Source organism: Oncorhynchus nerka, linkage group LG4 (assembly GCF_034236695.1).
Source record: "Oncorhynchus nerka isolate Pitt River linkage group LG4, Oner_Uvic_2.0, whole genome shotgun sequence".
Taxonomy (NCBI): Eukaryota; Metazoa; Chordata; class Actinopteri; order Salmoniformes; family Salmonidae; genus Oncorhynchus; species Oncorhynchus nerka.
This window is the reverse complement of record NC_088399.1, coordinates 60,983,210-61,011,140: the sequence shown is the minus strand read 5'-3', so window position 1 is coordinate 61,011,140 and position 27,931 is coordinate 60,983,210. Positions and strand designations below refer to the sequence as shown.

The window sequence follows — 27,931 nt, the reverse complement described above, 5'->3', positions numbered from 1 at the left end:
ATTGGATTTGCCACAAAAATATTACAGAGCACAGTAGTGGCTGCATCATGTTATGGGTATGCTTGTAATTAATCGTTAAGGATTGGGGGGTTTTTCAAGATAAAAAAGAAACAGAATGGAGTTAAGCACAGGGACAATCCTAGATGAAAACCTAGTTCAGTCCGCTTTTCAACAGACAGAGATGGTCGCCTCGCTTCGAGTCCTAAGGAAACTATGCAGTCGTTTTGTTTTAGTCACTTTAAATAATGCCACTTTAAATTGTTTACATATCTTACATTACTCATATGTATATACTGTATTTAATATCTATTGCACCTCGCCTATGCCGCTCGGCCATCGCTCATCCATAGATACATTTTCTCATTCACCCCTTTAGATTTGTGTGTATTAGGTAGTTGTTGGGGAATTGTTAGATTACTTGTTTGATATTACTGCACTGTCGGAACTAGAAGCAAAAGCATTTTGCTACACCCGCATTAACATCCGCTAACCATGTGCATGTGACCAATAAAATGGGATCTTTCAGCAGGACAATAACCTAAAAGACAAGTGAATATTCCCGAGGCCAATCTACAGTTTTTACTAAAATGATCAACAACCAATTTGACAGAGCTTGACAAAAAAGGGAAATATTTTACAATCGAGGTGTGCAAATCTTAGACGTACCCCAAAAGACATCACTGTAATCGCTGCCAAATGGGATTTTAACATATATGACTCAGGGGTGTGAATAATTATGTAAAATTAAGACTTCTGCATTTCATTTTCAATAAAATTTGCAAACATTTCTAAAAACATGTTTGCACTTTGTCATTATGGGGTCGTGTGTAAATGGAAGAGAGAAAATGATATTTAATCCATTTTGAAAATAGGCTGCAGTAACAAAATGGGGAATAAGTCAAGGGGTAGGAATACTTTGAAGGCGCCGTTTACCTACAAGCAACCTGCATGTGAGTAGAATAGAACACATCAGGATAAAACAGATATTAGAGCATGTGGTAAAATACGCTTTAATTTACAAACTTAAAACAAGTACATTTAAAAATCCGAAAAAAAATTATAAAATCAAACTCATTCTATTTACATGATAAAAAAAAAGAAAAAAGATTCAGGACACAAATTAAGTAGGACACAATCAAGTGTTGTCCAAAAGAGTCAATGGGGTCCCGGAGAAAGTGTGAATGTTGTTGACACCAGATTTTACAAGGTAGTACACACTCTGGATGTGTGTATGATTGGCACATCAGGCACAATTGTTAGGCACCTCAGTTCTCCAGGTAACAGAAAATACTTCTTTGGGGTCCTTTGGCTGCTGGTGCGTTGTTTTCTCGACATGGCCGCTTAGCAGCCGGGGCCAAAACCTGGATTTGTCCCCTCTTCTTCATCTGCGAAATAAAGAGATATTCAGAGTTAAATATCGGAAATGACTCCTGTTGCTTAAATAATGGACCAAAACTTGTCAGAGATATACAGAGCTTGTCAACAAACTCTCCACCACGTTAGAAGCAAACGCCCCATGACGATAATATTCAGATTTCGGGATTCTTAATTTCTTACTGGAATGTAATTATTTGGGAGATTTTGGCGCCAGCGTGGAGTCCCATTAAAAATTATACATGTCCAGCTGTGTTTGTGGACGTCTGTATGACTCGGAGCAGTACTACAGCTATTTAAAAACATCAATTACGCCTCAGTTTAAAACAGAACTCCCCAAAAGTCTTAACCTGGTTAGCATGATCCGGCATCATTTTATTGTAATTAAAATGTCATCATGACGAATACAAATTTGAGTCAATTTTAAAAAGACAATGTCAATGCCCTGAGATAAAATACAATTTCCTTCCCTGATCGGTTCAGAGATTATACATGCAATAATATAGATATTCCACACAGATCCAGTTTGGATTATGTCATGTTGTACACATTTTCAGCTAAAAACCCAGTTGCAATATATGTAAACATAGTAAAAAAACAAAGGTATGGATAAGAGCAAGCAATGGTTCAAGTCAAACAAAGACAGTTTTTATCAGGGAAACATTGACAGCTTGGGCTTTTAGCACCACCCTATGGTCAGACATCGGTACTACACTACAGTCCAAAGTCCCATGATTAGAATTACAAGTACAGTAATGACCAAACCGTCACAAGTTCTAGAGAAGAAACTCTTAAAATGTGTAATGGATGTTTTTATTCTACAGAAGAAAAAAAAAACTGTTGGGAATGGAGTGAGGCTTTCAAGAAAAACAAAACATGTTTACTGAAACACTACACACGGTTGTAGCCACAATACTGACCAACTATCATCCAACTGTGTGCGTTAGGCCCACAGGGTTACATATACCACCATTATATTTTCTCTCTATGGTTGGACCTGCCTGTTTTTTGGGGGCTTCTGCAGCCGAGGCCTCTTTCTCTGGCGATAGGCTTTGGAAGACGAACCCTCGGGTGTTGCGGGGGGCTAGCGGGTTCCCCTCGGAGATACAGGCCAGCTTCTGCAGGACCGAGCGGGGCTGGCTGAGCAACGAGCCCCTCTTCACCTGAGGTGGGGTTCAAAGGTTAAATGGAGGTGAAACGGTCATAGAGGCAGTCATCTAGTAAAGATTCTTAGAAGGCTCCGATTACACAACAGTGAAAATCATAAGTGTCACACTAGAGGAGAGAGGGTGACTTCAAGTCCAGACTAGTATGAGGAAGGTACTGACCATGGTGGGTTGAGAAGGTCTCTGGAAGGGGTTCTGAGCTGGGAATTCTCTGTCCGCCTGGGGTGCAACAGGCAGCTCTGGAAAACAAAACAGAGAGACGGAGGGATTGAGATAAGGGGAGGGTAACGCGAGAAATTCGCAGTCATCTTTCTTATATATATCATCTCTCTTGTACGTCAGCTCACCTTTCTTCTGTAGTTTCTTGGCGGTCAGTTTCTTGGCCAGCTTCATGAACTGGCTGTCCTCCTCGCCAATCTTCTCCTCCTCCTCGTCCATGTCAAAGTCCTCCCCTTTCTTGTCCTTAGCATCCGACTAGAACGTCAAAGGGTGTTAGACAAACATGAGACACCACACACACACAACATAGGATACAAACCAGGGGAGTAATCATTAGTCCAAACCGTAGGAAAACGGTTCACAACGAATATGAGTTTATTGGAGAAATTCAAGTAGGCTCCTCCCGGTTTCATTCCATTTGGTTCCTAGTGAGTTTCCCCTGACAGAATAGAATGACACACACCAAGTGTTCGACACACTCCCATATGCTATACATACACTACATGACCAAGTATCGGTTGGGCGATTAAGCATGGCTCGCACGGGGGCATTGTCATGCTGAAACAGGAAAGGGCATTCGCCAAACCGTTGTCACAAAGTACGAAGCACAGAATCATCTATAATGTCATTGTGTGCTGTAGCGTTCAGATTTCCCTTCACTGGAACTATTGGGCCTAGCCCGAAACATGAAAAACAGCCACAGACTATTATTCCTCCGCCACCAAACTTGTTGGCACTATGCATTGGGGCATAATCACGTTCTCCTGGAATCCTCCAAACCCAGATTAGTCCTGACTGCCAGATGGTGACACGTGATTCATCACTCCAGAGAAAGCGGTTCCACTGCTCCAGAGTCCAATGACGGCGAGCTTTACACCATTTTAGGCAACGCTTGGCATTGCACATGGTGATATTAGGCTAGTGTGCAGCTGCTCGGCCACGGAAACCCATTTCATGAAGCTCCTGACGAACAGTTCTTGTGCTGACGTTGCTTCCAGAGACAGTTTGGAACTCGGTAGTGAGTGTTAAAACTGAGGACAGACGATTTTTATGTGCTTCAGCACTCGGAGGATCCGTTCTGTGAGCTTGTGCGGCCTACCACTTCGCGGCTGAGCCGTTGTTGCTCCTAGACGTTTCCACTTCACAGTAACAGCACTTACAGTTGACCATGGCAGCTCTAGCAGGGCAGAAATTTGACAAACTGACTTGTTGGAACGGTGGCATCCTATGACGGTGCCTCGTTGAAAGTCACTGTACTCTTCAGTAAGGTCATTCTACTGCCAATGTTTGTCAGTGGAGATTGCATGGCGGTGTGCTCGATTTTATAGCCCGGTCAGCAACGGGTGTGGCTTTAATAGCGCCGAAGCCACTAATTTGAAGGGGTGTCCACATACTTTTGTACATGAAGTGTACCTGTTCTCGTAGCCACTGCTCCCTCTCCAGCCTCTCTTTCCTCCTCTGCAGCTCTGCCTGGTCCAGCTCTTCCTCCTCCTCATCTTCCTCCCCCTCTGCCCCCATTCCGTCCATGTCAAAGCCATCGTCTAAAGAGAGAAAAGCACCACAAAAACAGAGACAGCATTGGGTTAAAACACGACTGTTGAATAAAGCTTGTGGAACAGAAAAGCAGGAGATCTGTCGAAGGAGGACCCCAAACTCAGGACACACCCACCTATGTTCTTCCAGCGGAAGCGGCGAGCTCGGCCCGGGCCGTCTGAGTGCAGGTCCCCGTCGGCTAGGTAACGCTCTTGGTACAGCCGCAGTCGCCGCTTGTCGTCGTCAAGGACCTGTTTCCTGTAGACGAGCGGGTTACACTAAGCTTTAGGGTAAACATTTTTCTTCCACACAGACGCCATATGATTGGTTGCTTTTTTCAATAAAAATGAACAAATTAAACTTCTCTACTACCAAACATTACCTATGAAGATAAAGCACATTGTGCTTTGTTAAGGTAACCCAATAGTAATAGTATTGAGTATAGAAGTTCTTAAGATTTCTTTTTGTTCCGAGGTATTTAGAATGCTATTTTTTGAGGGTGGGGGTATTTGCGTCAGTACATACATGTGGATCTTGTTGACCTGGTCCTGCAGCTCTTCATCAGACGGCAGCTCGTCCAGCAGCTCCTCCTCCTCATATTCATTCTCACCGTCATCCTCATCCTCACTGCCCACATCACTACCTGAGAGCTCAGCCTCAGAGTCCACAAACTCTGCCATGCGCCTGCAGAGAGCGGAAACCACAACCAGACGACATGAATACAAAGTGGGCTTGAACTATCCTTCTGTGTGGAAACCGCACTGAAGGAAACTGATACATAAAAGGGGTTTACAGTTTGTGCAATCGAGTTCATTTTCAAAAATAGGACATTCGACAGACACTCATCCTAAGACCTAAAGTTATATTGACAGACTAAGGTATAGGTGAATGTAGAGGCACTATGTTGTCTTAAATACTATAAAAATAATCAATCCCATATCCTCTTTGGCGAAGCAAAACATGCCTTCTGTGCTATGCAGTCTTTGAGCTCATCTTTTAATAGGCTCTACCGTCAAGGAAACCCAACAGACGTCTTAACTTAAACCTCTATCTTTATAGTACTACTGATATTTATTAGAACTGCATTGTCAGGAAAAAGCAAGCACCAAACGCATTTCACTGTACTTGTGCATGTGACAAACTTGAGCTGTGTAAGTTCATCATTCAGGAACAGTTCTCTACGTACATTTTCTTCCTTCCTTGCCGGGGTGCAAACACAGCCTCCCTCTCCTCCTCCTCCACCTCGTTCTCGTCATCCTCGTCGCCATCATGGTCTTCCTGGAAGGAAAGGAGGAAGGAGTTAAACTGATTGGGGTATACGTCATCAATGCAAAAGGTGCGATCGCGTGTGCCTTACCTGCTCACTCTGGCTCTCCACGTCTGACAAAAGTCGAAACTCACAATCTTCTTCCGCCAGTCTCGTTCTTCTGAAACAGCACAGAACAGCATTTAGCCTTACGGGGATACATTTGTAGATTTCTTTGAATGTATAGCCTGAGCATATCATAGTGGTAAGTACAAGAAGTATAACATAGTACTCCGTTACGGAATTGAATACACTTTATTGATACCGAGAAGGTAAATTAGTCATCAGATACAATATTAGGGCCCTATCAAATCAGTTGAATTTTTTGCCTGATTTTGTTATTTTCTCTCTCTAAAATCCTTTTTTTCCCTTCAGTTTTCACCCTCAAAATCACTTAAAAAAAATAGAAAAACAAGAATGGGATGTTCTAAGTCCACAACAATGCTCAAACTACATCAGGAGATAACTTGAGGTCTGGTAGTTTTTAATGCATGTGCACACCAGCCAGAAAGCGTTGTTCGGTTGGCAGTGTTTCTGTAGCAAAATAAATTATGGTTGGTTTAATGCAAATAATCATGATATCATTCTGCCAGGTTACTTTGTAGTGAACATTTAATTGAGAAGGTTTTTGGAAAAGCCTTTCAATCTACCAGTAGAGCAGAAGGTTATCATTAGCATTATCGCTAATGGCTGCACAGAGCATAGACTAGACATACGAGCACCACACAACACAGACAGTGGTATATTCCTGTGCTGGAAAATACAAATTACTACATTTTGTCTTATTAAACTTGGACAAATAAATTTACTTTCTAATAAATTACAATACATTTAGTTTATTTCCTAATAAGTTCACTACATTCAATATTGTTGAATTCCATTTTAAATGTCTGGAGTCAGTGATTGTCTGCGTTTAAAAAAATATTAGGCTAGCTGTTTTTACCGGTCTTCCGCAGTTGAAGAGTGTGGGGCGTAGCTAGAGTTGGATCGCAAGGGGGAGACACCTATACGGAGAGAGATTGAGAGGCATGGAACCAAAACATTATTACACCCAATCACCCAGACGTACACCCAGTACTTGGGAGACACGCTTACCTTGAGTAGTAAACTTCCCAGAGCAGAGGCCGAGCAGCTGATCCATGTCATCGTCTCGGTCCATTTCCAACTCCATCTTGGCTTCCTCCCTCTTCCTCCCTTCCGCTCCCTCCTTCTCCCTTTCTGCCTGTGCGGTGGGGAACACTCCCGAACACAGCCCCAGCAGCTCATCCTCCTGGGTCGCCCCCAGCCCTCTAACTCCTCCCTCGCTCTTCCTCTCCATCGCTCCCTCCGTCTGTGTGGTAGGGAACATTCCAGAACACAGCCCTAACAATTCATCCTCCTGCGAGGCCCCAAGCCCCCCCACTCCACCCTCTCTGGCCGTCCCAAACCCCCCAGAGCACATTCCTAACAGCTCCCCCATGTTAGCGTCCATAGCGTTCTCATCCAGGCTGGCCAGTAGGAGCTGCCTCTTGTGGGAGCGCGGGGGGCCAGTGCGGGGCCCCACGTTGAGGAAGCCGTCGGCATCCAGGAGCTGGGAGTCCTCCTCCAGAGAGAAGCGACCCTGGGACGGGGCCCCCAGGGGGCCAGAAGACTCGCCGGGGGAGGGAGGAGCGTACAGGTCCTGAGAGTCCTCCACGGGCAGCGAGAGGGAGGGCTCGGAGAGTTTCCCTGAGCTCTGTGGGATGGGGAGAGAGAGAGAGAGAGGGGGATGAGATACTGGGGATGAGTCTCAAAGGAGTCCGTCTCAACATGTATAGAAACTGCCTTTCTGAATCCTAACTTAACAATAAACATGCTGCTGCTCATCTGAACTAAAAATACACATTTGGACACAGAAGTTTTAGCCTAAACGTAGCCTGAAATATAGACACTGACTGTAGGGCTATTACTCTCACATGTTGCCTAATTAATGGTATTTCTTGAAGTAAAATGATACAACAAATGTTAATTTAGTCTTGGGAATAGGAGTGGAGAAATATGACTTTCTTTCAGCATCTTGAGAGAACCAGAATGCACAGTTAGCACGGTCCCTGTCTTTGTCAGTGACAAAAGCTGACAGTAGGCTATTTCAACTACATAAACATATGCATCCAGGACAAACTGAAATTTAAATCAGATTCATGTTGGATCGTTTTCACAGCTTTTTGTTTCCTTGAAACCGGTGGAAACTACTTCATTTAGACATTTTGAAGGGAAAATCTTTCGCTGTTTTTACATTTTTATTAGAGTTAAGCTATTGCAGGCTTGCCCCGGTCACTACACATCCTTGCTCTCTGAGTAGAAATGGAAGACAAAAGTTTACCAATGTCAACTGGATTAGGTTTAGGACTATTACTGATACAGCCATTCTATTCATGTATTACATTGAAGCTCTGATTTTTTGTCTCCTAAGGCAACAAGTAATGAGAGACTAGTAGCTGCAGGCCTAAGTCGGTCAACAAATAGCCTACAAAATGTTGGAAATGATATGCAGAATTCCCCCCCCTCGCTAAAACAGGGGTGAAAGTAGACCGAGATGACTGTCTGGGACAGTGACGCATGCGAACAGCAGTGGAGGCGTCAATGAATTCAGGCTACATGTGTGCCTAATAGTCGCTGAATGTCATTACACGTTCGGTGTTAAAAAAATAAGAGAAAAAAGTTCAATGTCTTTCCATCGCATTTTCAACTCGACCGATAGCTTTGTCCCGAAAACCATGGCGTTAAATAGTCAAATGTGCTTACTGTGGACTTTGCACGTGCGCTCTAGCCAACAGCTCGCAGACACAGTGTGGGTAGGCTAGGTCACACGATGAGACTAGCTTATTATGGATAATGATTTTTAGATTGTCAAATGGCAGTCAAGCGTCGATCACCATGTCACCAGAATAAGACCCTCGGTATTTATTGAAAGGGGGCATCGAGCTCGTCACCATCCACCTTCACCACCTTGTGAGATTCATCATAACTTATTTCATCAGTAGCCTAATAAACTGCATGCTTTCCTGAGTTGTAGTGGGAGGACCACACATACACACCATAGTTTACTTTCATATGATGGTTATTATATCAATACTGGCTCAAAGGCGTTTCCACCACCATTTCTCGCGTAATTAATTTTACCGACAAAGATCACATGTTGAACAAACAAATGATCTGTCAGCGTTTTTTTAAACGGTCCCGAAACTTCCTGTTTCCATCACAGCGGACGTGATGGAAAGGTGGTTCATCAGATGAAACATCATGCCTGGTTGTGTTCATGACACATTAAAATGCAATACATTTTTTTACAGTTAAATTAGTCTTTACTATGATGACCAATGAAAACAAATTGGCAAGCACACACAGGAGGTCACTGCACCCCCCGGTCAAAATCGTTCCGCGGTCCCTGATTGAATTCACATAACGCATGCATTACTGGGAGACATGCATACCTGGGTCTGTGTGGTTCCGATTGGCTCTCTTCTGACCCTGTCATGCAGCGGTAAGGAAAACACTGTGCCCTAGACATACAGGATATAAACCGCCCTGAACGGTCAGCGTCTCACCTTGGAGGCAGATCCCAGGAAGCTGGGTCTGAAGAAGCAGGGTGAGGGGGAGCGAAAGGTTCTGGCTGACAGGCCCCTGCCTCCTGTGGTGCTGCGGTTGACAGGCTGGTAGGACGGCAGCATGGAGCCCAGCAGCTCAAAACTACTGTTGTGACTGTTGTCCTTGGCCAGGGACAGAGAATCTTCTTCCTCTGTAGTAGAAAAGAGACATAGAACTTGCAATACAATTTTACCAGTGAAACTTCCCTTTTTCATAACCATAAACCCCCCTATTTTTTTTAACCTAGAACGGAAAAGAGACACCTGATTGCATCAAGGATTTGAGAGTATTTTATGAAGTAGCATAGTTATGATAATTTACTATGAAAGTGAGATGTTCAGTCTACTCACCCATCTTTGTGTAACTGTCTTGACCACCAGGCCCTGTCCTCTTTACACCATCCCTGTAAGAAAGACAAAATGTCACAACTTGGAGGGAGAGATAACACACACATACTAACTCACTCAGTATACGCATTTAACGTACACCAGTGTTCATTTCGGTACTCTATTTTAGATGTAGTCTAGTCTTAAGTCATTTTGACTAAAATATCATTCAGTCTGTCACATTTGAATAATGGATGGTCTAGTATTGACTCATTAACCTATAGTAAACATAAACCACTGACTTCTAAGCGCACAAACATACATAGCCTTGTCCTACCAACTTTTTCGGGAAGAACATCCTATTCTCTCCCAATAGCAGAAATATGACAAACATAACAATATATAATTAATTGGCCAGGTGATAATTATCTTGCTCTGCGAGAGCGAGCTGGTCACAGATCACCAGATGGTCCCCTAAAGTACTATGGGTTGCACCTCGTCACTGTCATTGTTATGAACCGGTTCAGATGCCGCAGCCACATTGCTGTCCAAAAGTAGAATGGGAGCTAATGACTGTTTCGCCCAGTGATTTAGTCAAATCACAAAACCTTGAGTCCGAATCGAGGCCCAAGTCCCTATGGCTTAAATCTGAGTCCCAGTGCGAGTGTCCTGGTCCAAGCACTCAAGTCGGGAGTCACTGGGTCCAAATGAACTCAAAATAAAAGTTATTTGCCCAGTCAGTGTAATGGCTAGAGGAATTTTGTCAATAACTTGTGTGCTATCCCATTTCCTTTCTGTGCCACCAAATGTTTCCATTATAGGCTACTGGTAATGTTACCTGGGAAACCGTAAGTTGAAAAACATTCTTGAATGTTGAAGATAAAATATATTTTAAAAAGTATATATTAATTCTATTATGATTCAACACGTCAGAGGCATGTTTGTTCTCCATAGCATATTTCTAGCAACGTTCCAAAACGTTGTGTCCTGCTGAGCGCGCCCCCAGGTTGTTAGCGATAGCTAGCTAATGAGGTATAATGAATGAACAAGTGTGTAGCCTAATAAAACAGTTAACGGTCCAGTCCACCAGTAGCCTAATTTTAAAACACATTGTTTTAATGCAAAATGCACGATAGAAAAACAAATACGCTTGTATTACGGATCATATCTTTTGAACGGTAAGAGCTAGAATGAAGCCATTTTCTCTAAGGAAAAGAGAGAGACTTGGCTACAGAACCTGGCTAAGAAATGTAGTGGGGAAAGGTTGAGCGAGGCTACAAATTAAAATCCAAAAGATCATTAATTTCGTCAAAAATAATTGATAAAAAAAAATAAAAAAAAATCATTAATTGTTTAAAAAAAGTAATGTCTTAATCGCACAGACAGTGCATCTATTTTGGTACACCAGAAGTACATTGATGTCCATCGGAACACTGCATGTGCCTTGTACCGCTGCGATGCAGAGGCAGTTGCAGTGCGTTCTGTGTGGTGCGTACGTTGGATTTATCGAACCTATGCATCAAACTGTACGTGTAGAGGGCTTGACAGAAAATTCTAGCAGAAGGTGAATGTCGAACTTGCACACACACAACCAGATGACGCCGCGTACCATTTTGCGCAATGGCGCGGTCGGTGTGATCGATGTCCGACTGTCTCGCTCTCTCCTTTGAGCACCTGACCACTCGTCTTGCACACATGCAAGGTGATGCGCAAACACAGACGAGTTGAAGTGTCATTAGGATCCGATCCCGATTTTTATTTGGACTGACAGATTGTGCCTAAGTAAATGACATTAACAGAAATGAAGTGTATAATTGGAAACGGAGCCCATCTGCCCACACGCATCGCTTGCTACCCGGTAGCTCACCAGCTGGTGTGCCAGGTGAGGCACTATCTTCCCATTGCTGAAAAAGTCGGTGCATATCTGCTGCTAATATTAATTGGCTGGCTTACACACTTTTTCAATACATTGCTTGAATCCAGTACAGTCGAGAAGGAGTCGAGGACACTGACATCTGGACACTTGAATATAGACAGCACTTCCTTCTCCACACAACAAGGCTGCCCATGACCAACGACATGGAGCACTACCTCGCATTCTACTTTGCCTTATGCAGGCCTGCAATCTAAAGGCCACGTATTGTCAGCCTATGTACGTGGCCGAGACTCCCAAATATCAGCGCCACACACACACATACCCCGTGCGCGAGCAGGAACTGCTCGCAAACAGCATGAGGGTTCCGTCTGTGTTGAGCATGTCTGGTGGGGGAGAGGGACCCTTTAATCTTAACAGGGAGGGGCTCCTCACGCCCCTCTGTGCCTCGCTGCCCTCCTCCTGATCATCATCCTGGTCGTCATCCTCATCCTCGCCATCAGCATCACCACCCAGTAGCTCATCTACACCCTGTGGAGAGAAATAGGTTTTTGACAAACTCCGAAAACACACCAACACAATTAATGGTTTCATTACCATTATTTAGACTAGACATTCCCTCTATTACCCTTATTCTAATTTTTCCACTTAAAAATGCTTTGGTCTTCAATGTGTAGATTCCCATCGCGGAGCATCACTGCGAAAAGTGTACGGAAAGCACTGACACGCAACCCAAGACTGCCTGAGGCAGGTGCGGTGGATGGGGGTAGAAGGTCAAAGCCGCCGATCCACTCTTACCTCTTCCCCCTCGGAATCCGTCATTTCCTCTTCCTCTTCCTCGCCACAGTCCTCGTTGTCTAGGCGATGGAGGGCGGCCTTGCGTTCTCGATCCTCCCGTCTCTTTACGGCCATGGCCTGCTGCAAACGGGACTTCAGGTTGGTCAGCTTCTCACCTGAGGAAAGGGTGAAACCAGGCTGGTTAGGAAAGAATATTGCAGCCAGTGGACAGAGAAATTAAGACATTTGGAAATGTGTGTGTGGCGGTGGATTTCAGGAAATTGGCTTATTATGCATTGTATGGGATGCCTCTTTAGCGAGTGTGTGTGTGTGGAGGTTTAGAGAGAATGTGTGTGTGTGCTTGTACCAGGCGCGGTGTGTGCAGCCTCCTCCTCCTCTTCCCTGATGGTGGTGGTGACAGTGTCTTGGTGGAGTTCTTCGCTGCGGTCTTTACGGATGACGCTGAGCTGCACGGTGCGTTCCCCTCTGGGCCGGGCCACAGGCTGGACGTGACGTAGGAAACGCTCCTTCAACGCCTCCACGCCTGTGGGGGGAAACAAACAGGTTAACGACAGAAGACCATACATGACAACCAACTTGACTGGGTTTCTTCTCAACCCAATTCATTCAAGCTCACCCCTTTCGCCACAATACAGTGTGCTTGTGTTGTGACCTACCAAAATCCTTTTGTGTGCCACATGAAATGTACAAAAGCATGCATCTAAACGCAAGGCTTTAAACCCAAACCCACCATTTGGAAAATAATGCACTATAGAGCTCTGACCTTAGGGAGCTGAACATTTGCTGTGGTGCTCTCACCTGGGTTAACTTGAAGGGGCTCCAGATCAAAGGACCCATCGTCAGCACACAGTTTGGGGACAGGCGGGGGCTCCACCCCCAGCTCCCTCAGTCTGGCCAGCCTGTCCTTCTTGAGTTTTCTGACTGGTGGTGCGATGGGGTCCACGCTGGCTCTAGCAGGTAGCGGCTGAGCTCCCTCCCAATCCCCTGCCTTTGCCTCCATCTCCTGGGCTTGGGAGTCAGAGGGATCTGCCTGGTTCTGCTCTGGGGGTCCAGCCTCCATATACTCTGGTGGTGGAATTTCAGCACCACCAAACACTGAAATATTAGCCCCCTGCATAATGGCGGCCAGTTCAGGTAGTGGGAATTCATTGTCGTCGAGCTCCTGGGTTGGAGAGGTCTCCCCTGCCCTGCGGTGGTTCTCCTGGTGTGGGGAGGAAGTGGCCGTTGGCTGGGAGAGAGCTTGGGTCTGGGTGGAGGGTTGGTCCAGGGAGGCTGAGGGCTGTTGGGACTCCTTGGGTGGGTTGGGGGGAGGAGGTGTTGGGGTTGCCTCCTTTATCAAGTCCTGATACTTGGCAGACCTTAAAAAAGAAATACAAATAAAAGGGGTTTATATGCTTAAAAAGGGGCAATATGGAGTTCAAACAATAACAAAATGGAATCCCCCCCACTGTTTTGGCAAAAAGCTAAGGGATAGGGCAGGAGAAATGTAACGATTCAAATTCATAGACAGAGATATGGATGCAAGGACTGACCACCTATTAGATCAGAGAATTACCCGGGACCTCATGATACCATATTATCACGATACTAAAAGGCAATGCACGGTCAATACGACGTCCGCATTGGCCGTGCAGCATTTACAGGGATACGGCCTCTGCAGAAGTCAGGGCATTCATACTTCTTCGCGGAGCAGTGCAGAGCTGTTAAGCAGAGCTGTTGTGAAGGAAGTTGTCAAGGAAGTGAGTGTGTGTTTATACCTCCTGTCCCCAACTACCATCAACCAATCATGTCAATGCGGAGCTATACGGTTACAAAATCTGGCAGGCGCGATGCAGTATGGAGCTGGAGATGGTGTGATGGTGCTTTGCTGGTGACAATGTCTGTGATTTATTTAGAATCAAACTGCATGGCTACCAGAGCATTCTGCAGTTATACGCCATACCATCTGGATTGCACTTAGTGGGACTGTCAACAGGACAATGACCAAACACATCTCCAGGCTGTGTAAGGGCTATTTGACCAAGAAGGAGAGCGATCGAGTGCTGCATCAGATGACCTGGCCTCCACAATCACCCGACATCAACCCAATACTTATTTTCCACCATAATTTGCAAATAAATTCATAAAAAATCCTACAATGTGATTTTCTGGATTTTTTTCTCTCATTTTGTCTGTCATAGTTGAAGTGTACCTATGATGAAAATTACAGGCCTCTCTCATCTTTTTTAGTGGGAGAACATGCACAATTGGTTGCTGACTAAATACCTTTTTGCCCCACTGTATGTTGTTGTTATTGGAGTCAAACTATCGATATATCACCGGAAATAATATTGCGATATGTAACTGTATTGATTCCCCCCCATCTATATGCAATTATAGTTTTAACTATGTTTTGAGACTATACAGTGTTTGTTTACAATGATATTGTTCACAAAGGAGTTAAACAAGCTATTTTGGGTTCTGATAGGGTACGACAGCTGAACCAACCTCATGTGGCATTTATAAGTTATATTCTTAAAGAATCAATGGGTATATCAGATTGCCCCTTTAAATTATTTGGACAAAACTAGATGAGCATAGTTCAGTAATTGCAAAGACAAAGCAGGTAGAAGTAAAGAAATCCTGGTAGATAAATGTCTTCTCACTTCAGTAGTGCCATAGCAGAACCCTCAGGTCGGGCTCTCCTCTTGAAGAACTGGTCGATGCTTTTGGGCTCAGGCATGTGGTAGGGCAGCCCGCATGTGGATTCTGCAAAGGAATTAAGAACATGCAACAAGAAGCACTGAGTTGGACAATAGAAGCTACACAGGAAAAGTGTGTAGCAAGCCATGTAGAAACAAAGCATATTGGAAAACGGGCAATGCACTCCATATAGGGACACGCTATTGTAATATGCACGTAAGAACAAACTGACCTCGGACCAGCCTCTGGGTCTCACTGTGCAGCTGCTTCATGGCCTCCTTGCTAGCTCGAGCTGCCTTTCTCTCCTGGGGACGCTGTTTCGGTCCAGCCTCATCATCTCCCTCATCATCATCATCAAATAAAGGCTCCTGAGGAAAAGATACAGAGCCCAGTTCTGATACACATCGTCTGCCTGCACAGCACAATATACAGACACAAAGCTATGTAAGATTAGTCAAATTCAAATGAACTCACAAACCACTTCACATTCAAAAAGTTATCCTGGGTAATTTATTTCTGGCATACGCTTGCTTTTTAGTGACCTCACACCTACTCCTGAACTACAGATAGGACTTTTAAATGTTGCTCTTACCTTGTGCTTCTTGGATTTCTGCTTTACTGCTGCTCTGATGGCGTCCAGAGACTCTTCCTCTTCATCATCATCCAGACCAGCATCATATAGGTCATTGTCACCAAGGAGACAGCCGCTGTCATTCAGAGCACGGGGCAAAGGGGTCTCCTACAAAACAGAGAGTGACGGGAAAAGAAGTCTTTACTTCATTAGAAAAATAGTCTTTACTTTGTATCAAAACTCCGAATTTTACACTGTCACTATAACACAACCTCTCACCTCTTCAGGTCTCTCTTTGTTCTTCAGTCGCTCCACAGCTTTGCGGCGCCGCTCTTTCTTCCCTCTGTGTCTCTGGCTCTTCTCCCTCTTCCCTTCCTTCGGTTTCACATCCTTTTTGACCAGCTCTTCCTCCTCCTCTGGCGTGCTGCCATCACTGTCGATAGGGGCTATCCGGGATATCTTCTTGCTCTTTAATTCTGCCCTTTTGACCTCTTCCTCAGCAGTCTCCATCTCATCCCCGCTGGATGCTGACAGGGTCAAAGCCTCTGCTGTCTCAGGCACAACCTCCTCGCTATCACTGTCTCTCAGGGCCTTCCGACAACGGGACCGCCGGTTCACTGTGATGTCATCATCTGAATCTGGGAAAAAATATTACAAGCCATTTTAATGACTAAATGCGGGAAAGGTGGCATTCCGTTTACGTCACAAACGTTCCACTGGATGTCATAAGGTGAATGCACCAATTTGTAAGTCGCTCTGGATAAGAGCGTCTGCTATAAATGACTTAAATGTAAATGTACAAAGCAAAGTATTTCCTACTAAAGTAAGTAGGTTAGTTTGCATTGGTAGTTGAACAGCCAAGTACCGTAGTTTGCTTCAATGATTGGATTGTCTAAAGTCAAAGACTAGACAATCCATTGTTTCTTATCAAGAAGCAAACGGCCCAGTCCAGAGCAGCCTATTTACATTAAAAGGGGGCTCTGGTCAGGTGGTCTGTTTAGGCACTGATCAACCATGTTGTGTCACTGTACCTTGCGAGTCGACAGTATTGGTAATCATTTTAGAAGCGATCTCCTCCACTGGTGAGCCCATCCCGCTGTCTGAATCACTCTTGGCTACTGGTTCCTCAGCAGGGAGCTCCAGTGCCTGGACAGGGAGGGGGGGGGGGTCAGAAATTCACCAAATGTTTATGTTGTTTGAGGGAACCATGCTGGTGACGATGCCCTTCTCTCTTTCCTACAAAATAATAATGGTCTGTCTTCTTTCTAGTGACAAGACATAAGTATAACTGACGTAAACATAGACAAATTGAAATGTGAAGAAAAAAAATATTGTAAATTTAGGTGAATGATCTTGCTTGCTTAAATGTGATGCTTGTCTGTTGTTCAATGTTGGGTCGCCAAATGGCTGTTGTGGCGCCTTCTCTCTCAGCTGCCACAAAGAGCATACGGTTACCGTAGTTAGCCAGCTGGACATTCAATAGTGGCTAATGTTACACAGAACATAGAAAACTGGCTAGAATAGTTTTTTTAGTTCACACAATGTTAATTGGTTACACAGTCACATTGTTTCCCTATGCAAATGTCTAACAAACAGTCGATCAAACTAGCCAAAGGACGAGGATTGCTAGCTAGCTAATCCAACTCAATCAGTAACAAGTCAGGTGAAGTTAGCGAGCTAACTAGCATGGGGTTATGGCGGACTCAATCCCCACCTAATGTTAGTCAAAATTAACCAAGTTAACGTTGGTTTAATGTGTTGAACTATGTATTGTATGTAGCTAGCTAATGTAACTAACAATTTGAAAATATACATTTCTTACCTGTTGCGAGATCACCACACTCATCTTAAATGACTTTATCCTCCTTTTACTTGTGTAGTTGGAGTGAACCTGCATTAAAACCGTGAAATCAAGACTTCCGTATTCTTTCCGATCACAAGACAGTACTATTGGTGTAAAAAAAAAAAAAATGTTGCCTAATAAAATTGAATGGTGTTATTGATCCTCCTATAGCTAGCTTTCTCTCCCTCCCGCTTGTTCCTGTTCTGAATTAATCATTTTTTATCTTTCGCGCGCTGACAATGATAGTCTATCCTCACATCTGTCAGTTATTGTCGTTGTGCTTTTCTATTGGATGATACTCAAAATTGATATCCACTCTCATCCAATCGTTGGATGGTGGTCATGCCAATGACAGAGCAGAAGCATTTGATTGGTAAATCTACAGCTGACCAGACATTTACGTTTACATTTAAGTCATTTAGCAGACGCTCTTATCCAGAGCGACTTACAAATTGGTGCATTCACCTTAGACATGTCCACTCCAGGACAAAAACAGTATTTTATTTTCTAACACAGATAATGTACATTTTGTTTTCAATGCAATGTCAAGAAAATATTGCCAGCTGACTTAGTAAAATTAAGTGGAATCAAAATAACAATGAGTGTTTAACTGGGTAAGGTAAACAAGAGTTTGGGGAAAATGTACATTTACATTACATTTAAGTCATTTAGCAGACGCTCTTATCCAGAGCGACTTACAAATTGGTGCGTTCACCTTATGACATCCAGTGGAGCAGCCACTTTACAATAGTGCATCTAAATCTTTTAAGGGGGGTGAGAAGGATTACTTTATCCTATCCTAGGTATTCCTTAAAGAGGTGGGGTTTCAGGTGTCTCCGGAAGGTGGTGATTGACTCCGCTGTCCTGGCGTCGTGAGGGAGTTTGTTCCACCATTGGGGGGCCAGAGCAGCGAACAGTTTTGACTGGGCTGAGCGGGAACTGTACTTCCTCAGTGGTAGGGAGGCGAGCAGGCCAGAGGTGGATGAACGCAGTGCCCTTGTTTGGGTGTAGGGCCTGATCAGAGCCTGGAGGTACTGAGGTGCCGTTCCCCTCACAGCTCCGTAGCAAGATGACCTGGAGATAGGGGATGAAATGATGTATAGTCTAATGACAAACAAGTCAGATGCAGCTACTTTTATGTACTGTACTATGACTTAGTAACCTGTTGTATTATGAGTCACATTTACAGTAAAAATGTATGTTGTCTAATTGGGTGGAGTAGTGTACTAACCGTAACTGTACATGGGGTGGCGCTCTTTTGATACTGCTGCGCAAGCGCATAATGAATTTATAAGCACCTCCTAGCGCATGCGCATTTCCAAATCTACAGGATCTGTTTTAAAGCACTCAGAAGACAACGCATCCACAACACTGCTGGACATTTACGCATTATATTCCCTTTCTTAAATTATCCCCCCTCAGCTTCGCGATACCGCCCCCAATTTCAGTGTCGGTACGGAGCCTCCAGGCCGGGACAGAGACGGAGAGAGAGCCCTCGGCCATGGAAGCGCTCGGACCCGGTAAGAATATGATATGAGAATCCGGTGTCGGGAGAGTGTGCCCCTATTCATTGCTCAACTGGGGACCGTGGTTGTTGGTAGGCCTCGACGACAGAGAAAAAAAAACAAACGAGCATATCAGGCCCAACGCGTCTACTACAGCTTGATGAACACATGTTATGCAAGACAAGACGATATATTGTTTTCGTCAATCTTGGCTGCTGGTTTTCTAACTGAAGCGCGCAGCTCGATACTAGGGCTAGACGGCATTGTGTGTGTGTGTGTGTGTGTGTGTGGTGTGGGGGGGGGGTAACCAATGCCTTCCGTGTCGTGTGTCTTATCTAGCCTATCGTTTCATCATCAAACACGCTCTTTTTTTCAGCTTTATGATACGTTTAAAACGATTCCAGTTGAAATACGTATGCCCTCAAGCCCACATAGCTTTAGAAAATGTTAATATGAAGCCTGGTAGTTAGCTAATTGTGCAGTCGACACACTGTCTTCCTTTCTACCTATTGAACGTGACGAGAGACGCTAACTAACGTTACAATGCTGCAGCACTGTCTTTGTTCACGCTGAAATATTTAAATATCAACTGTTAGTTAGCAGTACATTATTTAAAAAACGTGTTGATATGCTTTCTTGGATTTCTGTCAGTGGTTTGGTCGCCTGGGGATAAATTATCATGCTCCCGTGCATGCATGGAGTGGAGTCTGGCTTTTGAATAGATCGTGTACTCCATACGTACTCTTTAACAAAACCATTTTTACTGTGACGCAATGGCTACTAGTTGACTTAAAGGCTATCTATCACGTACGAGATGCTGCACTGCCAATTGACAGTTTACCAATATATGGTTCTTTCCAATTGACAGTTTACCAATATATGGTTCTTTCACACCTGATATACAATTAACTTTAATGCAGCTGGTGTGAATTCCTATCCTTATTAAAAGCGATTAACAAGTTCAGCCTTTCTGTTGCCTGATCTTTACAGAAACAATTTTCCCCCAGCAATGAAACCCATGCGGTCGCTTACTACCACAAGCATATACATTCTTCTCAATTTCCTGTTTGCCACGCAAATGTTAGGTGGAATTGATGGCCACAATGGCTACATCCATACACAAGCTTGGGCATTTATGCCTAGGAATATATAATGGAGTAATTAGCCTTTTATGGTATACTGGAAGGCTTCAATGATTGTTTAACTGACTCATCAGCCCAGTGCATCATGTCTGCAGGTGTAAGCCCCTCCCCAGTCTCTCACTTGCACCAGAGTAAAAGCATGGAGCCTTTATGGTCATTGGGCCTGTATGTTGACCATGACTGAAGGTGGTTTTGTATCTGTTACCACCACGAACCCTAACCTACTGCCTTTACCTGGAACTCCCAACCGCTAGGCCTAAAACTGCCACACTGTCACTCTTCAGACTTTTTTTTATGTCAATTTAGACCGTTAGTTAGTCAACAACCAGTGCTCCTTATTTTAAGCCGGGTATGCTCAGTAATTTACTCACCTTTATTAAATAACCAGACAGCAGTTTTGGCAGTGGTCCGCTTTCTCTGATGGCATTCTCCTTTGGTGCACTGCAACCACGGTAACCAATTGGCTTTTTTATTTTTTTAGATTGTCCCTGATTGGATTTGATCACCAAAGAATCACGTTGTAGCCGTATTCTCACATCGTGACCATGTACAATGCACTCATTTGCGTGGGCAGTGGGCTTGATCAGGGGCAATTTGCCTGAAGTGCATATGACAGCCAGCCAAGCCCTGCAGGTTGTTGCTGCAGACTTGAATTCATAGTTGAGGGACCAGTGTGAGATTCAGGGAGGGACCTGGTGTAGGTTTGAGGACAAGGAAGGGGTCCAGGCATATCACACAGTGACACACTGACAGCCCCTCTCAACCGCCCTGAGGCAGCAGCTGAGGGGGCTATATATAGATCCGGTGCTGTTTTTGGTGAAAGTGGGTGAGGTCGGGTTGACCCAACCTGACTTACACCTGCTGGGATCCCTCTCTCTCTGAACCTTACCTACAGCACATGCACACACTGTGTATCCCTGTGGCTGTTGTGGTTGGTCCCGTTGCAGTTACTATTACAGGGACGTGGTGTGAGAAGACTGGTGCGAGTGGAGTGTTTTAAGGAGGGGATGAGGATGTTTTTAGGAAGCAGAGGACAAAAGCAGTAAGCGTTGCCCTCCCTCCCTTGCACCCATCCTTAAATCATGATAAACTCAACTCTCCCCTTTCCCTCTATATGTTCTGAATCTTGAATGTCTAGGCCTAAGACAAATGTTTTTTAAGTGTCTACAGAGTAGGTAGGTTAAATTGGATAGTCCCCCGTATTTTGTAATAGTCTTTAACACCAAGGACAATTGAAATGTAAAACAAGTATACAATGCATCTCACTTCCCAACATCCACCCAAGTAATTGTCTCATTTTCATTGGCTGTATAAATTGCTAACTACATGCCTGTGAGTCAGTATTGGGGCTTGGTACAATAGGACTACACAATAAGTTGTGGGATATACACTGAATGTATGAGCCACATCCTGTATAAGACGTGTGGCGAGGCAGTGTTTGTGTTGTGTCTAGTGGTAGTCCCCGCTGTCTCTGCAGACCCTCATCTGGCCTTGATGCCGTCTGTCTGACGTGCTGCTCTTTGTCTGAGGCGAGCCCTGTGCGTCAGTTTATGTTCTGGCTTCAAAGCTGACCAATTTTTGTTGGTCAGCTTTGATGAGTTTCTGAGCATCCTATCCATATAGCTTAGCTACCAATAATTGCACCCACCAGTGGTCACCGTGCTGCTTAGCCTCATTGCCAAAACAAACAAATTAGTCTGAGCCCTAAAGGCCTCTTAACTACTACTTACTTGTCCTTTCCTCTTAGTGCCATTTTAACAGGGTCTTATTTGTTAGAGCACACCGTAGCAGCAATTTTTGCTCCATAGACAAAACAAGCATTTCTTATTGAATAAGTTCAGGTAGCTCCTCGCTGTTTGTCTGTTTTCTTCCATTTGGTACATAGTGAATACGAAATGAATGTATCAACCAACAAATGTGTGTGTTTCTGTGTTTGGACCCCCCTATAGGCCCGCCGGCCCCGCCCTCCCTCTTCCAGCCCCCACGGAGGCCTGGCATGGGCACTGTGGGGAAGCCCATCCGCCTGCTGGCCAACCACTTCCAGGTGCAGATTCCCAAGATTGATGTCTATCACTACGATATCGACATCAAGCCTGAGAAACGGCCAAGGAGGGTTAACAGGTAAATACAACTGGGAAGGAGAGAAATGTCTCTTTTTGAGGAGAACTAGAAGGTGGAAATGGATTTTCAGAGAGAGGGGAGCTTAAGTTGATACTTTGAGGGTTTATTTGTGGGGGGGGGGTTGAGGGAATGGAAGTGTGTATTTGTCAGTGAAACAAGTCAAACTCAAGTGAGTTGTACGTGTGAAAATAAAAATGGGTCTTTAACAGAGCAGCCGGTGTGAAGTTTATTTTTATTTAACCTTTTAACTAGGCAAGTCTGTTAAGAACAATTTCCTATTTACGATGACGACCTACCCCGGGCCAAACCCTATTTGAACAATTTGAATGTATAGGGAAGGACAGTCGAGACTGCTCTTTTTGTAAGCAGTACTGTCTGTGTGAATGCATTATCTGGCCATCTCATGATTTCTCCCCCCTCTCTCACAGGGAGGTGGTGGACACAATGGTTCGCCACTTCAAGATGCAGATCTTTGGTGATCGACAACCGGGCTACGACGGGAAGAGAAACATGTACACGGCCCATCCACTACCCATCGGGAGAGACAGGGTAAGCAATCGTCTTTTAAGGTCTTAACGACTCTGGCACCTCTGGTTTTTGTGACCATGTAATGGGGCTGTTTCTCCTCCCAGGCACCCCTATCAGTTCCTGAAAGAGTTTTGAATAGCCTTTGTTTCGATAGGTGTTTTTCCTGCCCCATCCAGAACCACAGGATTGATTTGCCCCAAACTCTATTGTCATCATTTGTGTTTTCCAGTCCTTGACAAGTTTGTTTAATATGTACAAAACATGAGGAACGCCTTCCTAATATTAAGTTTTGCCCTCCGAACAGCCTCAATTCGTCAGGGCATGGACTCTATAAGGTCCATGCCCTTTCCACAGAGATGCTGGCCCATGTTGACTCCAATGCTTCCCACAGTTATCAAGTTGGCTGTATTTGTTTGGGTGGTGGGACCATTCTTGATACACACAGGAAACTAATTGAGCTTGAAAAACCCAGCAGCGTTGCAGTTCTTGACACACTCAAACCGGATTGCCTGGCACCTACAACCATACCCCATTCAAAGGCACTAAAATCTTTTGTCTTGCCCATTCACCCTCTGAATGGCACACGTACAGTGTGTTCGGAAAGTATTCAGACCCCTTCACTTTTAAGCACATTTTTGTTACTTTACAGCCTTTTAATCTGTTTTATAATGAGTTTTTCCCCCTCGTCAAGGGGGACACACACAGTACCCCATAATGACAGAGCAACCTTATTTACATAAGTATGTAGACTCTTTACTCAGTACTTTGTTGAAGCGCCTGAAGCAGCGATTACAGCGTCTTGGGTGTGACACTACATGCTTGGCACACCTGTATTTGGGGAGTTTCTCCCATTCTTCGCTTCAGATCCTCTCAAGCTCTGTCAGGTTGGATGGGGAGCATCGCTGCACAGCTATTTTCAGGTCTCCAGAGATGTTTGTTTGGGTTCAAGTTCGGGCTCTGGCTGGGACATTCAGAGACTTGTACCGAAGCCACTCCTGCGTTGTCTTGGCTGTGTGCTTAGGGTCGTTGTCCTGTTGGAAGGTGTACCTCTGGAGGGACCTCAACTGTGGGACTAATATATATAAAAAAATAAAATTGGAGTCTACATGTGGTAAATTTGACTGGACATGATTTGGAAAGGCACACACACCTGTCTAATCTAATATATAAATATAATAATATATATATATATATATATATATATATATATATATTATTATTTATTATATATATATTATTTATTATATATATAATTTGTATATATATATATATATATTAGACAGGTGTGTGTGCCTTTCCAACTCATGTCCAGTCGAGTTTACCACATGTAGACTCCAATTTTATTTTTTATTTAACCTTTAACTAGGCAAGTCAGTTAAGAACAAATTCTTATTAACAATGACTGCCTAGGAACAGTGGGTTTAACTATCTTGTTCAGGGGCAGAATGACAGATTTTTACCTTGTCAACTTGGGGATTCGATCTAGCAACCTATCGGTTACTGGCCCAATGCACTAACCACTACGCTACCTGCCGCCTGTTGTAGAAATACTTAAAGAATGATCAATGGAAACAGCTAAATTTTGAGTCTCATAGCAAATGGTCTGGATTACGTAAAAATGTTTTTGTTGAATAAAAGAAAAAGCTGTTTTCATTTTGGGACATTGTGTGTAGATTGATGAAGAAAAACAATTATTGTATATATTCTATAATAAGGCCATAACGTAACAAAATGCAGAAGACAAGGGGTCTGAATAATTTCCGAATGCACTGTAAGGTTTTGACAGTGCATGTCAGAGCAAAAACAAGCCATGATGTCAAAGGATTTTTCTTTAGACCTCTGAGACAGGGTTGTGTCGAGGTACAGATCTGGGGAAGGGTACCAAAAAAATGTCTGCAGCATTGAAGGTCCCCAAGAACACAGTGGCCTCCATCATTCTTAAATGGAAGATGTTTGGAACCACCAGATTCTTCCTAGAGCTGGCCACCCAGCCAAACTGAGCAATCGGGAGAAGGGCCTTGGTCAGGGAGGTGACCAAGAACTCGATGGTCACTCTGACAGCGCTGAAGAGTTCCTCTGTGTATATTGTAAAACCTTCCGGAAGTACAACCATCTCTGCATCACTCCACCAATCAGGCATTTATGGTAGAGTGGCCAGACGGAAGCCACTCCTCAGCAAATGGCACATGACAGCCCGCTTGGAGTTTGCCAAAAGGCACCTAAAGACTCTCAGACCAAGATTTTCTGCTCTGATGAAACCAAGATTGAGCTCTTTGGCCTGAATGCCAAGTGTCACGTCTGGAGGGAACCTGGCGGTGGCATCATGCTGTGGGGATGTTTTTCAGCGACTGGGAGACTAGTCAGGATCAAGGGAAAGATGAACGGAGCAAAGTAATGAAAACCTGCTCCAGAGCGCGCTCAGGACCTCAGATTGGGGCGACGGTTCACCTTCCAACAGGACAGCGACCCTAAGCACACAGTCAAGACAACACGGGAGTGGCTTCGGCACAAGTATCAATATCGTGGAGTGGCCCAGCCAGAGCCCGAACTTGAACCTGCTCAAACATCTCTGGAGACCTGAAAATAGCTATGCAGCGATGCTCTCCATCCAACCTGACAGCTTTAGAGGATCTGCAAACATGTTTTGCTTTGTCATTATGAGGTATTGTGTAGATTAGGAAAGAAGAAAATGTAATCCCATTTTGGAATAAGGCGTTAATGTAACAATGTGGGGAAAGTCAAGGGGTCTGAATACTTTCCGAATGCACTGTAAATATACAATTCATAGGTAATTTCTCGCAAGGCTTAAAAATCCTTTAACCTGTCTCTTCAGCTACACTGATTTTGAAGTGACATCAATAAGGGATCATAGCTTTCACCTGGATGCACCTGGTCAGTCTGTTATGGAAAGAGCAAGTGTTCTTCATGTTTTGTACACTCAGTGTGGTTCGAAGCGTGTCACAAATGTGTTTATTTTTGGCTTTCCTTGCTTTTCAACCATTTCCTAACACCCTGCCCTGTCTAGGTGGATCTGGAAGTAACTCTGCCGGGGGAGGGTAAGGACCAGATGTTCAAGGTGTCTCTGCAGTGGGTGTCAGTGGTGAGCCTGCAGATGCTCCTGGAGGCCCTGTCAGGCCACAACGAGGTCCCCGAGGACTCTGTTCAGGCCCTGGATGTCATCACCCGCCACCTGCCTTCCATGAGGTAAACATGGCTTACGCTATACATTTGCCAAGCTACAGAGTCAAAATTGGCTATAATGTGAGAAAAGAAATATGAACACAATAATGTGTTTTGTCTTAATTTAAGGTTAGTCATTAGTAGGGCTGTTGCGGTGGCCGTGTTACTGGCAGTCATGGCTGCAGTAAAATTCAACGTGAGCGTTGAGTCACGCTATTCTCCTCTTATGCATTCTGGACATGCGTTGGTAGTAATTCGCTAATGATCATCAGGTCGCTAATGGCCTGGTACTTACTCCTTGTCCCTCTGACCACTGACATCAATGCAAATGAAATCGAAAATAACATAAACCACATCAAAACAGTATTGTGTTTATACACAAGCTCTAATATGTGTATGGATGTTTTAAATTAATCACCACCTTAGAAAACACTGTCCATATATATATACTCAGCATTAAAATAAACGTCCTCTCACTGTCAACTGTGTTTATTTTCAGCAAACTTAACATGTGTAAATATTTGTAGGAACATAACAAGATTCAACAACTGAGACATAAACTGAACTAGTTCCACAGACGTGACTAATTGAAATGGAATAATGTGTCCCTGAACAAAGGGGGGGGGGTCAAAATCAAAATTAAGTCAGTATCTGGTGTGGACACCAGCTGCATTAAGTACTGCAGCATCTCCTCCTCATGGACTGCACCAGATTTGCCTGTTCTTGCTGTGAGATGTTACCCCACTCTTCCACCAAGGCATGTGCAAATTCCCAGACATTTCGGGGGGGGGGGAATGGCCCTAGCCCTCACCCTCCGATCCAACAGGTCCCAGACGTGCTCAATGGGATTGAGATCCGGGCTCTTCTCTGGCCATGGCACCGAACGAGCAGTACGGTTGGTGGCATTGTCATGCTGGAGGGTCATGTCAGAATGAGCCTGCAGGAAAGGTACCACATGAGGGAGGAGGATGTCTTCCCTGTAACACACAGTATTGAGATTGCCTACAATGACAACAAGCTCAGTCCGACGATGCTGTGACACACCACCCCAGACCATTACAGACCCTCCACATCAATCCCGTTCCAGAGTACAGGCCTCGGTGTAACGGTCATTCCTTTGACGATAAACGTGAATCTGACCATGAGACAAAACACAGTCTCGTCAATGAAGAGCACAGTCCTGTCTGGTCCAGCGACTGTGGGTTTGTGCCCATAGGCGATGTTATGTTGTTGCCAGTGATGTCTGGTGAGGACCTGCCTTACAACTAGAGGTCGACCGATTATGATTTTTCAACGCCGATACCGATTATTGGAGGACCAAAAAAAGCAGATACCGATTAATCTGCCTTTTTTTTTTTTGAATTTTCTTTTGATTTGTTTCTTGTAAAAATGATAATTACAACAATACTGAATGAACACTTATTTTAACTTAATATAATACATCAATAATCAATTTAGTCTCAAATAAATAATGAAACCTGTTCAATTTGGTTTAAATAATGCAAATACAAAGTGTTGGAGAAGAAAGTAAAAGTGCAATATATGCCATGTAAAAAAGCTAACGTTTAAGTTCCTTGCTCAGAACATATGAAAGCTGGTGGTTCCTTTTAACACGAGTCTTCAATATTCCCAGCTAAGAAGTTTTAGGTTGTAGTTATTATAGGACTATTTCTCTCTACCATTTGTATTTCATATACCTTTCACGATTGGATGTTCTAATAGGTATTTTAGTATTGCCAGCCTAATCTCGGGAGTCGATAGGCTTGAAGTCATAAACAGCGCAATGCTTGAAGCACAGCGAAGAGCTGCTGGCAAACACAGTAAAGTGCTGTTTGAATGAATGCTTACGAGCCTGCTGCTGCCTACCACTGCTCAGTCAGACTGCTCTATCAAATCATAGACTTAATTATAACATAATAACACACAGATTTACGAGCCTTCGGTCATTAATATGGTCAAATCCGGAAACTATCATTTCGAAAACCAATCGTTTTATTCTTTCAGTGAAATATGGAACCGTTCCATATTTTATTTAACTGGTGGCATCCCTAAGTTTAAATATTGCTGTTACTTTGCACAATCTTCAATGTTATGTCATAATTATGTACAATTCTGGCAAATTAATTACGGTCTTTGTTAGGAAGAAATGTTCTTCACA

General features: G+C 44.1%; 2 protein-coding genes across 7 annotated transcripts in view; one reads left to right on the top strand and one right to left on the bottom strand.

Annotated features, from left to right (window-relative positions):
* Positions 1 to 994: 994 nt before the first annotated feature.
* LOC115128310 (claspin-like) lies at positions 995 to 17,538 on the bottom strand. 2 transcript variants are annotated; one of them, XM_029658043.2, is made up of 23 exons: positions 17,277 to 17,538; positions 16,486 to 16,600; positions 15,734 to 16,092; positions 15,476 to 15,622; positions 15,116 to 15,251; positions 14,847 to 14,949; positions 13,000 to 13,559; positions 12,548 to 12,724; positions 12,202 to 12,356; positions 11,729 to 11,934; positions 9,555 to 9,607; positions 9,165 to 9,355; positions 6,694 to 7,312; positions 6,542 to 6,602; positions 5,650 to 5,719; positions 5,479 to 5,570; positions 4,818 to 4,976; positions 4,429 to 4,550; positions 4,173 to 4,300; positions 2,888 to 3,014; positions 2,703 to 2,779; positions 2,376 to 2,537; positions 995 to 1,385 (listed from the first exon to the last, which is right to left on the bottom strand). In XM_029658043.2, exons 1-23 carry the CDS (start codon positions 17,349 to 17,351, stop codon positions 1,266 to 1,268), a joined length of 4,014 nt encoding a protein of 1,337 aa, XP_029513903.1. In that variant the 5' UTR covers positions 17,352 to 17,538; the 3' UTR covers positions 995 to 1,265. The 2 variants fall into 2 exon arrangements, with proteins under 2 accessions (XP_029513903.1, XP_029513904.1); XM_029658044.2 differs by having other exon boundaries at positions 5,650 to 5,716.
* A 1,084-nt stretch (positions 17,539 to 18,622) lies between these two features.
* The window catches only part of LOC115128309 (protein argonaute-4), a 36,428-nt gene continuing 27,119 nt past the window's right edge, over positions 18,623 to 27,931 (top strand). For 2 of the 5 annotated variants that reach the window (XM_065017690.1, XM_029658038.2), the window contains exons 1-4: positions 18,623 to 18,817; positions 21,894 to 22,065; positions 22,494 to 22,614; positions 25,619 to 25,797. In XM_065017690.1, coding sequence (XP_064873762.1) covers positions 18,799 to 18,817; positions 21,894 to 22,065; positions 22,494 to 22,614; positions 25,619 to 25,797 — 491 coding nt within the window. In that variant the 5' untranslated portion in view covers positions 18,623 to 18,798. Of the gene's footprint in view, positions 18,818 to 21,844; positions 22,066 to 22,493; positions 22,615 to 25,618; positions 25,798 to 27,931 lie in introns of those variants that run through there. The other 3 variants (XM_029658039.2, XM_029658037.2, XM_029658042.2) reach the window with 2 other exon arrangements.